Source organism: Notothenia coriiceps, unplaced genomic scaffold (assembly GCF_000735185.1).
Source record: "Notothenia coriiceps isolate Sejong01 unplaced genomic scaffold, NC01 NC01_scaffold00037250, whole genome shotgun sequence".
Classification (NCBI taxonomy): domain Eukaryota; kingdom Metazoa; phylum Chordata; class Actinopteri; order Perciformes; family Nototheniidae; genus Notothenia; species Notothenia coriiceps.
In genome coordinates this window covers 15,031,809-15,042,736 of record NW_011369951.1, presented here as the reverse complement: position 1 = coordinate 15,042,736, position 10,928 = coordinate 15,031,809, and the positions used below count along the sequence as shown (strand labels likewise).

Genomic DNA, 10,928 nt, shown 5'->3' with positions numbered 1-10,928 from the left:
TAAACAGGTTTACAAATAAACATTTTCAATACTCCACAGATCACTGTTTAATGTCACAAATAAATAAATATGTTTAATGTGTAATATCTTTCGAATTGTGTTGTTCTTTCACATATAGTACTATAGAAGTGTAACAAATTGGCTGCATAAATAATTCCAAGGGACATATACTGTATAAAGTGGGGACCTGGAATATATTCTGTGTTGTTAGGCGTCCTTGACTGAAATAAGAATCAGTAATATCTGCAGTAGAATGTAAAATGTGTATTAATCTGTGTCTGAAAATAGACCCCACCAAAAACGCTATTAACTGTTTGGGTGATGTTGCTACAAACCACAATGACCCATGTTATACAGGCTTTATTTGAAATAGAAGTACGCTGTTTTTTTATTTTTTTTAATGAAAACAGGCAGTGGTGGAAGAAGTACTCAGTTTTTATACTTTAGTAAAAGTAGTAATACGTCAGTGTAGGAATACAAGTATAAAGTAGCATCAAATCGAAATACTCAAGTAAAGAGATGTACCTCCAAAATGTACTTTAGGAATGAATGGGCTTGGTGCAGGCTTTTATTTGTATGTGTTGATAATAAAAAAACAAAATAAGACATATCCTTTGAGGCAGGTTTTTGGGGTGAAACACTATCTTTCATTTTGATATAAATCAGGTTTGTTTGATTCTCCATTACCTCTCATCTCTCACTGTGCTCTCGAGCCCCATTCACATCCATCGTCACGCCTCGACCGGAAGTGACGGATGTAGCCACGAGCCCGACGAACGGCTTGTTCGAAAATACAACAAGGAAGTGACCGTTTATTGTAAAGGAAAATAACCACCGGATAATAAACGCTCTCCTCACGTCGGGGGTCGCCTTGCTCGGTTGTTGGGTTTCAGGGGGGTAAAGTCACCGTGGACTTGCCCGAGGTTCCAGGTCGTCTCCAGGGATTCTGGTTGTAGCCAGCAAGCTAGCTAGCGATGAACACGGACGTAGAATTTCACATCAGGCAGAATTATCCTTGGACCAAGCTTCCTGCTAATGTCAAACAGGTACCGTGTTTTTAAGCTATCCTCAGGGGAAAGGTGAGCGGGGAACACCGCTGTGTGCTGGGGGATGCACCTGTCAATGTCACCGCGGGGCTCTGTGTCATACAGCTGTCAGTGTCGCACCACTCGGTAAATAACCTCTGCAGAAATACAGCCGGAGCCACAGCTGGCCATCTTTACATTACAGCTCCTGAAGCTACCCTGGCTGGCATCACATGACAGGCTGCTCAATAGGTGGCGCATCACATGATTTTAGCGCGTGGATATCATTCACACCTGTGTACATAATGTGTGTTTTAACTGTAGACTTGCGATGTCGAAGAGTTACGAAGGTTATTTTACTATAAATAGTCTGTATAACCCCCTCCTCCTGCATATACGTTGTGCTATCAAGCTAGCATGTCGTGCTGAAATGGAGGCGGGTGTATGTACACACAGAGGCTCTGTGCATCCTCACCAGAGATGCATGGCACACCCTTGGGAATATCAGTTTTTCATTATGTTATAAGTCTTTTTGTCTGACAAACATGAATGCATCAATATGGAGGGATTCAGAAATGATGGTTAACTGCAGCACAGCACCCAAAGGTGTTATAGTTCCAGTGCTTTGCTCATGGGCATCCCGGCAATGCCCAAGATGTGACTGGCTCCTCTCCAGCTACCAGTCAACATGACATACTTGGTCTGTGCAGGGACTTGAACTAGCTTCCCTTCGGTTCACAGCGGACTGAGTTAATGCCGCCCAAAGATGTGTGTGTGCATCTACCCAGAGGCACAATAAAAACATCCAACCAAGTACCCAATAGGATTGCTGCTGGATCAAATACATATCCAACATCATTTGCACAACTTTGCTCCACTGCCCAAAGGCTCTATACCTCAAGGCTTTTTGGGAGTCATCTGTTTTTTGTTGAAATAATTGAATAGTTTTACGGATGCGCTTTGTTTCCAAGTTTCTAGCATGGGACAATTATACACATTGCACAGACAATGGTAGAAAGATGTTGATAAAAAGGGGCCCAGTAGGTCATTTTATCCCCTAAAATGTCAATCAAACCATGATCCTAACCTTTGTGCTTTGTTTTTGCTCTGCAGTGTTTGGGGAACTCTCAGCGAGAGTATGAGAAGCATGTGCTGCTCTACAGCATCCGCAACCAGCTGCGATTCCGCAATAACCTAGGTGAGTTACGTATTTACCTCACGCCAGTGCTAAACATACACCTTGTAGTCACACGTGATGATACGCTGCTGTGAGATTAAAAGAGTTAACATATTCATTTACATTAAATAGACTGGCAGAATATGTGCCCGGGTATCTAAAAAGGCAGTTAAGCAAAAAATTGCACCTGCACAAGGCCATCTTCCCAACAAACACATGCTCTCACTGGTACATTCCCTGGAATATTGGTAATACTTGACCCCCATTTCGGTACAATTATATGTGTATGAACAAGTAATGAGGTTTTAGTGATATCAACACATTACCTATATCATTTCCCAGTGTCTAAAAGACTTTATGTAATCAATTGTCTAACTTGCTATGTGACCTTTTGAAGCCTATTCAGTATTGGATAATTGTTCCTTTTATTACCTGGATTTACCTATTTTAGGTTTCCCGGAAGTATGACAGCATGAAAACTCATGTTATATGTGTTTTATGAACAGTGCGCCACGTGAGGAAGGATGAGCGCAAGTATTATGAGGAGCTCCTGAAGTACAGCCGTGACCACCTGATGCTGTACCCCTACCACCTGTCTGACATCATGGTGAAAGGGCTGCGCATCACTCCGTTCTCATATTACATAGGAATCATGGAGGTAAGCCACTCCTGCTGCAATGCACAACAGAAAATGAAGAATGGGGTTTGATGTGGAAAGGTTTAAATTCATCAGGATTTTTGTTAGTCTTCTCAAACACCTGAACATCTATCTTTGTAAACACAGTATGTGAAAGCTCTGGCTGATTTCCAGCATTGCTGTCTTCTGAAACCAAAGACAATGACAAAGGTGATTTTCACGTTTTCGTCTGCGCTTATAGAACAATGAGCTGGGTAAACTCCAAGGCGACAAGCAGGAGTTGTTATTGTTCATCAGCAAAGATTCACTAATTGGTTTCGGAGCTCCGTCTCTTATTTAAATTGAACAGTGCCTCATTTTTGGCATCCCTGGAAACTACTGCGGAAAAAGCAGTTTTAGACTAAACAAAGAATCCATGAATCCATTATAATAAGAAAGGTCTAAGCTTTTCACAACCCCCTGCAGCTATTTGTAATGTGTTCTTTGAATCTTGGAAATATACTACATGATATGGTACACCGGAAAAGATTTGCTGAAGAAATACCCTTTGTTGCAGCTACACCTTAATCATGTAGCCACAGTATGTTACAGGAGCTAGCACTATTGAGCCATGATAGAGCTGCATCAAATAGATTTAAGAGTTATTCATAAAATTGCTTCTGAAAATCCAAAAATCATAGTTTTATTGAAAAAGTAGACGTGATAATCTCAATAATTCACAACACATTTTTAGCTACTGAAATATTAGAGATTCTATTTGAAAAAATATAAACATTTATATTTTAAGCAAAAGACACAGTTATATTAGTTAAAGAGAGTTTAATTCATAACTAAGACAGACTCATTTGATACAAAGAATCCCTTTTTAAAAAAATATAATTTCTTATGTGATGAATTCACACAATCAAACAGACATTCAAAGCTTTATTCGAAAACCTCAATAGAAACTTTGAATTAAGAAAATGGTCTACTTCCATATAACATGGGATACATTACCATTATCATCAGATAGATATATTCGGTTGCTCTATACAATATTCTGTCTTGAGTATTTCTATGTGGATAGACCTGGCATCAGTCAGGCACTAGGTGTCAGTCAGAGTCTAGTGAAGCCTCGTGTAGCAGCTGACAGACACAGCACTGATCACAGGATAAACACACCCAGAAACATGTTTTCTGTTTGCTCTGCAGTCAGTTTTGGCTTTGTCCGCATCACGCCTCACCCTCTCTGATAAGTCTCAGTCTGTAACACTTTCTCTGAGACTTTGACCAGGTCCAGTACTTCTTGACTCCCGACAATAATGGATACAACAACTCATCGAACTGTTTCCATGGTGCTGTAGCTTGAAAAGTAATCAATATACACATAATAGTTGGATGTTTTTAATGACAGTAATGCACCTGTATCAAATCAAACTTTATTTACATAGCAATGTTCATTACACAGATAGTAACACACAGTGCTTCAAAAACAAATAAAAACAACGCCCCCTTCTAAGGTGATAAACAGAGTAGTATTATATAATTATGAAAAATAGAAACACTTGATGCCAACAGAAGTCAATAAACACAGAAGAATAAGAACATAAGAATCTATAAGAATAAATACAATTCAATGAAAAGTCAAGTTAAAAGCGTGGGTAGTGAGTTGGCTCCTAAAAGTATGAACTTTCTCTGTAGTTTCCGTAGTTTAGTTTGAAGCTGATTACATATATTGTGTATCTTTTTTCATAATGCCCTCAGTTATATCTTTTCAGTTTCCCCCCCCTGTGTGTTTACTCAGAGGGTGTGTGCGCCGATACCAGCAGCCACATATGATTGTTCCACATTCACATTACTTCCCATTTTTCAGAGAAGATATGACTAATAAGCCCAAAAGCTCTTTCTTACAACTCAACTTAAAAAGGCTTCTTTCATTTGCCCATGAACGCTAAACTTAACTTGACTGAGCTTTTAATTGTGACCGCTGAATTGCCGAAGGCTGTGTCATATTCTGATAATCCGTTTTAAGCACTTATTGAAAATGGGGTATAGAAATTAGCACAGCCGCCCAGATCTGCTAATCCTGTTATTAACCAGAGGCAGAGGGACACAGAAAGGGAAAGAGGGAAATTAGTTCAATTATTTTCCCTGTGTCCTTCCTGTCTCCACCTTCCCTAACTCTCCCTTCCTTCTTTGCAATTCCAGGATATTATGAACAGTGAGAAGAGTTACGACTCCTTGCCCAACTTCACTGCAGCTGACTGTGAGTTTTTCCTCATCCGTATTTTTTTTCTCAGTTCCCCCCCTTGTTGGAGGTCGTTCATACGGTCATTGGAGGGGCACATTACATTTAAACTGGAGATATTCCAGAGTTATCGGACATTTTGTTTATTCACGGGGCGAAATCAGCACCTATAATGAAACTAAAGCTGGAACAAATTGATTATTTGATTAACGGAAAGCTAACTGTTTTGATAAATCGTTTGAATAAAACATATTGGTTTGGTCGGACATATAGAGCAATTTAAAGAGATTTCCCTTAGCTAAAATATTTTCTGTTTTAATTCAAATGTTGTTGTTTTTTTTTAACACAGAGTATGTCCTGTATCCAATATAAGTAAATTAAGCCAAATCAAATAGTTTTACGGAAGTTGGGTATATTATTTGTTGGTAAAAAATAAGTTTTCTTCGTGTTAGCATTTTACCTCTGCTTTGACGAGGCTTGCCTTTCCTATAAGACTGCTACCACTTTCCCTCAAACAACAAACTAATCTCACCCTGGTTTTGACAGTTTATTAGATTAACGATTTTCAAAACCCCCTTGACTAGCAATAATCAACCTGAAACTTGTCTCTGTATCCAGCCCTGGTAAATAGATTTATTTTGGATTGACTGATATAAATTACATTTTTATAAAGGATTATAAATTGATTTTCTGCAATGATAATACTTGACCAAGGAGCTGTGGTTCTCGGTAATGATTGTAAAACCAGATTAAGATTGTGTCAAAGCTGGAAGTGTACAGGCAGTAGTATCTTTCTTTGTCTTTCTGCTGTCAAGTGTAAAGGGCTTTGGCGTTGGCCTGAGAGCGGCCGAGTCCTGGCTGAGCAGGACCTTCACGCTGTGGAGACAGAAGGCTGCCAGCAGGGGCTTTTCTCCTCAAATCTCCCTAAAGGAGCTTTGGAAGTGTGTCATGCTGCAGTGGGTGGCTGGAAAGACAGCAAAGTGTGTGTGTGTGAGAGTGTTTTTTTACGTAGGCGGTTGTTTGTGTGTCTGTGAAACGGCAGGATATGCGTGCAGGATTCTGCTGCGTTCGTAGGCCGAAATGCGAACATCCCTTATTTGTCCCTGAATGCGCTGGCAGCCGTCCCAGTACATTCTGCTCTGCCCCTTCCAGCCATGGGCATCAGAGGCTTGAGGAAAGGACAAGGTGGGATCTAGAGTCAGATCATTATACCTCTACCTCTGTACCAGCTTTACAACTGTGCTTTATGGGCCAGTATCTTCTCAGACAGACCATACGTCTTAATTTATTCACTGATAAAAATGCATGCACACGCTCACTCTTAAGATACCTCCCAAGATGGATTAGTGGTGCTTTTGTGTCTGTGTGTGTTTGGATTGTCTCAGAGAAGAATTGGGAGGGATGAAACCCCTCTTAAGTCACACATGCAGAGCACACAGCACACAGTGACATTTGTTCTCTGCTTTTAACCCATCCTAGTACCAGGAGTCTAGTACTAGGAGCAGAGAAGGTGTGTGGTTTTTGTGTATACGTACCCCTTCAGCAGAGTTGGGATGAGTCACTGCTGCCGCTCGTCAAGCTTTCTCCGAAGCCACTCTCAAATATGAAGTTGGAAATATCCAGAAAAGGCTAATTCTCAAACTTCTTTCTTCTTGCTGTAATTCTCTGCTGCAAAGCCTCAAAGTCTGTAATTGAAAAATGCTTCACACTCTTTTTTTCCCAGCTGTACTGCAGCCAGAATGATATGTCTTAGTGCATGTACAGACATTACATGTTCAAGGCCAGTTACAGAGTCATAATTGAGTTTGGCTGACTTTCTCCTTCTCGTCATTCCACAGGTCTGCGGCTGCTTGGCATCGGGAGAAATCAGTACATTGACCTAATGAACCAGTGCAGGTCGTCCAAAGTAAGACATGTTTCTAATACAGCCTTTTAAATAGATGTGTTCATGTTAGAAAATTCAGTGTAAAGTGCACATGGGAATATTTAATATTTAATCCAGCTGTATTTTCTCGGATTTAGCCGACAGCAAACTGCATGGCAATTTTCAATAGATAGAACGGCCTCATAAATGTATTTACAAAAGCCAGAAAACACACAATATCTTTCCACCATTGTCTTCACAATTATTAGCACATATCAGCTCATGTTAATTAGATTTGAGTGACTTAGTCTGACCTCACTTTCTACGTTTTTCTCCTTTGTCAGAAATTCTTTCGCAGGAAATCAGCGCGAGACCTGCTCCCATCCAAACCAGTGGAGATCTCTGTGGAGCCGTGGTGGACGGCGCAGACCGGCTATATCACCGAGGACGATATCAGGGTGCGATAAGTGCTCTTTTATTTCCCATGTTTAACCATGTGTATGGATTTGTAATGTTTAGCATTAGCATGCAGGGATGGATACAGTGGAAGGAGAGTTGGCAGATTTAATTATGTTATTTTATTTCATATAGCAAATGCAAAACTGTACTCTTTTAATCCTGATTCAGTTTTATCTACAGTTCCTGTATCATTGATTTACAACATAAGTGAGAAAACATGTTGGCTGGTGTTTTTTTTCTTACACTTCACCCACCAAGCTACAATCATTGATCGTACGAGCGCCTGCACTGCATGTGGAGATCTCACCTGACTAAAAATAAATACCTGCAGCGTTCCCAACACTTCTTCTCCCCTCTATAAATAGGAAAAAATAAACTCTGGAAAAACAGTCAAGGAATTCACAATTTCATCATCCCAGAGACTGCCCTACCCCTGTTGTTCACTGGAGGCTTTTTTTAACGAACAAAGCCACATATCCAGGTGTGCTCTTATGTTGTTTGTTTGTTTTTGTTTGTTTACAGATCTGTTCCACAGCAGAGAAGAAAGCCATTGATAAGATGATAGACGCTGGAGCTCAGCTGGCTGGAACAATGGAGTACAATGTGGTGTTAAGTGAGTATCTGTCACATGTAATGTTCAAATTAAAACACCTGAAACTGCATAATCAATGTCATAACAAAGAAACGTTTACACCCTGTGTTAAAAATAATCCACAATTATTCATTTCAATAATGGTTTGCTACTTAGCAAGAATGTCAAAATATTACTATTATTTACTTTTAGAGATTCTTTAACATATAGAAGCAAAGGATATTGACATTGTCAACAATTTTCAATTCTTTAGCACCTATTCATTCTTTCAGCTTTGTCTAGTTCAGGGGTTCCCAAAGTGGGGGGTCGCGAGAACCCGAGTGGGGGTCGCGAGATAATTACAAAATAAAAATGGAAAATAAAAAAAAATAAAAATTGATTAATATTTTGTATAATGTTATTTTTTAACATTATTATTAATAATAACGTTTGCATAGACATTTCTTTCTTTGACAATCCACTAGCGCAGTGTTTCTCAAACTTTTTTTTTTTTTTTCTGAAATTAATTCACTAGCACCCCCCCCTCCCCCGTCGACAGGGGGTCGCCAGTCTCTGGCACTGCTATTTTGGGGGTCGCGGGCTGAAAAGTTTGGGAACCCCTGGTCTAGTTCATATGTTGTTGTATTTAAAATATGTCTCCAGTCTGTTCCCCTTGAATCTTATATTTAATTTGAGGTGGACTGAAACAAACACAAAGCACTTCAGAGTGGGTTGCTTCACTGTCTTGCTTTTTCCAAATTAGATTTGTTCTAGTCTCCTGTCCCACCCTTACATCCGGTTTCAACAGGAACTATGGGAACAAGTTGCCCCAAAGGGCTACTCTCTTTACGGCTTTACAATCCTTATGCTGCAACAACAAGATTAAGTATTATTGGAAATGAGTGCTGTTTAAATAGTTTACTGGTGCAGATGGAAGCATTACAAAATCTGCAATAGCAGTTGGGGACTGAGCCTGAGGTAGTTTTTGTTTATTTATTTTGTATCTGCCTGCTGGTACAGCATGAATGAACCTTCAGAACTAAACTTCTTTTTGATATAAAATTACATTTGTTGGCATAAATGGATAATTGAGTTAGCATCTTTCAAATTCAGCTAGCAAGAGGCAAAATTCACTTATGATATTATGTTGTGAATATCACAGATGAAGCAGAGGGGCTGCGGTCGTGTCCACGCACTTGAAATGTTAATTAAAGAAGAGTTTCACAGTCATGCACCCCGGCCACTGGAGTGCTGCGGACTGAGTTGGAATAAATACAATTAGATACAGGAGTCACAGGCAATTTAAATACAAGTCACAGTTCAGATGAGATTTATTAAGCCATTATCATATGTGCAATACACAGAACAGAACTGTGTACATGTTAACAATAACAATTTGGTATAGTAAGTATATTTGTCTTTTCACTCTAGGCTTGTACAACCGGGGCTTCATATACGTGGATGTTCCCATATCTGATGACAGCTGCATCTCAGGTGTGTGTGTGTGTGTGTGTGTGTGTGTGTGTGTGTGTGTGTGTGTGTGTGTGTGTGTGTGTGTGTGTGTGTGTGTGTGTGTGTGTGTGTGTGTGTGTGTGTGTGTGTGTGTAGCTCCACGGATTGGTCCATTTGCCTATCAGTAAAAACAACATTAAGTTTCAAAAGTATAGTTCTGTTTGATTAAACATTTAGATATTATAGTTTTTGAAATGTTTTATTTTGTCAATGTAAAGCACAGTGTGTATACTTTGTGTACTACCGAGTATATTTTGTGTGTATATCATATAAACACATCATGTTATTTATATAAAAAAGTAACTGGTAACTTCAAATCAAATTAAAGTAGTAAAGTAAAAGTATAATATTCCTCTCTGAGAGGGATCAAGTAGTAAATGTAGTTATCTAGCTAATCATGTGTTACCGATCATATATAATCACAAATTAAGATGCTTGTCCTAATATGTATTAATACACACACAAATCATTCATCACAATCATAATTTTCAGGTTTATAAACTTGATATTTATTTTCATTTAATCAACTCCTTTAAATTAATCTCAGAGCAGTGAGGGGAAAAAGTAGAAGAAGACATGTTTTATTTGTCCTCGTGTGCTCCAAGTGCTGATTCATATTTTGCAGGTCTAATCTTATAAAAACAAGTTAGACGATTAAGGGGATTACTTTTCCTTTTTTTCAAAAGTCAGGGCTATTAATGCAGAAAATGTAATATAATTGTTCTCAAATTGTTTAGAACCGGTAAAAAATAATTGCCATGTTTATAACTGAACACACAGTGGGAAGATGTCATAAACTCCACATACCACTTTACCTGCCAAAGCTGTCATTTCATATTGTTATTAGATTTGAAGTAAAGACCGCACTAAATGCCTTGTTAACACAGATACTTCTTGCAGTGCTGACCAGCCAGTGTGAGCAGCACCCCCTTCTATTTGTCTTTCATCGTCCCTACAGACAAAGTAAAGCCTACAGTAGATACGGGGCATTGGGGGTGGTGTGCATGAATGTCAGGATTCTCTTCTGAGGATCCCAACTGAAGCCGAGGTATGCATAGCATGTGATGCGAAATCTGTGTAATTTTTTTGAAAGGCATCACATAATCAGGAGGAGTCAAAAGCTTTCTGGCAGTAATTGCCTTTTGGCCACAGACAGAATGTACAACACTTTTCAATCTTTCCCTGCAGAGATTTCTAACAAATCAAACCCGAGACTGAACCATGTTCTGTGCTGCTGTACTGTCTCTGCATTTACATATTAACTGAGTCACTGATTTCAAATCACAATTGAACTAATCTGACGTGCATCATATTCTTAAAGCGGAGCTATTATGCTTTTTGGGGGTTTTCCCTTTCCTGTAGTTAGTTATATAGGTTTTTTGTGAGAGTAAATGATCTGCAAAGGCTAAAATCCCTGTGTTCCCTCCAGAGGGATTTCTCACACTCCCCCCCCCCC

General features: G+C 39.3%; 1 protein-coding gene across 1 annotated transcript; it reads left to right on the top strand.

Moving 5' to 3' along the window:
• Positions 1 to 734: 734 nt before the first annotated feature.
• LOC104967362 (protein FAM91A1-like) lies at positions 735 to 10,500 on the top strand. The gene is made up of 9 exons (XM_010796771.1): positions 735 to 1,046; positions 2,139 to 2,223; positions 2,709 to 2,860; positions 5,027 to 5,084; positions 6,905 to 6,972; positions 7,275 to 7,388; positions 7,912 to 8,002; positions 9,392 to 9,454; positions 10,373 to 10,500. The coding sequence occupies exons 1-9, from the start codon at positions 975 to 977 to the stop codon at positions 10,498 to 10,500; spliced, it is 831 nt and encodes a 276-aa protein (XP_010795073.1). The 5' UTR covers positions 735 to 974.
• Positions 10,501 to 10,928: the final 428 nt, after the last annotated feature.

Coding starts and splice junctions, on each gene's coding strand:
- LOC104967362 (XM_010796771.1), top strand. CDS start 975: ATGAACACGGACGTAGAATTTCACATCAGGCAGAATTATCCTTGGACC. Junction 2,224..2,708: donor GCGATTCCGCAATAACCTAG/GTGAGTTACGTA, acceptor TTTTATGAACAG/TGCGCCACGTGAGGAAGGAT. Junction 7,389..7,911: donor TCACCGAGGACGATATCAGG/GTGCGATAAGTG, acceptor GTTTGTTTACAG/ATCTGTTCCACAGCAGAGAA.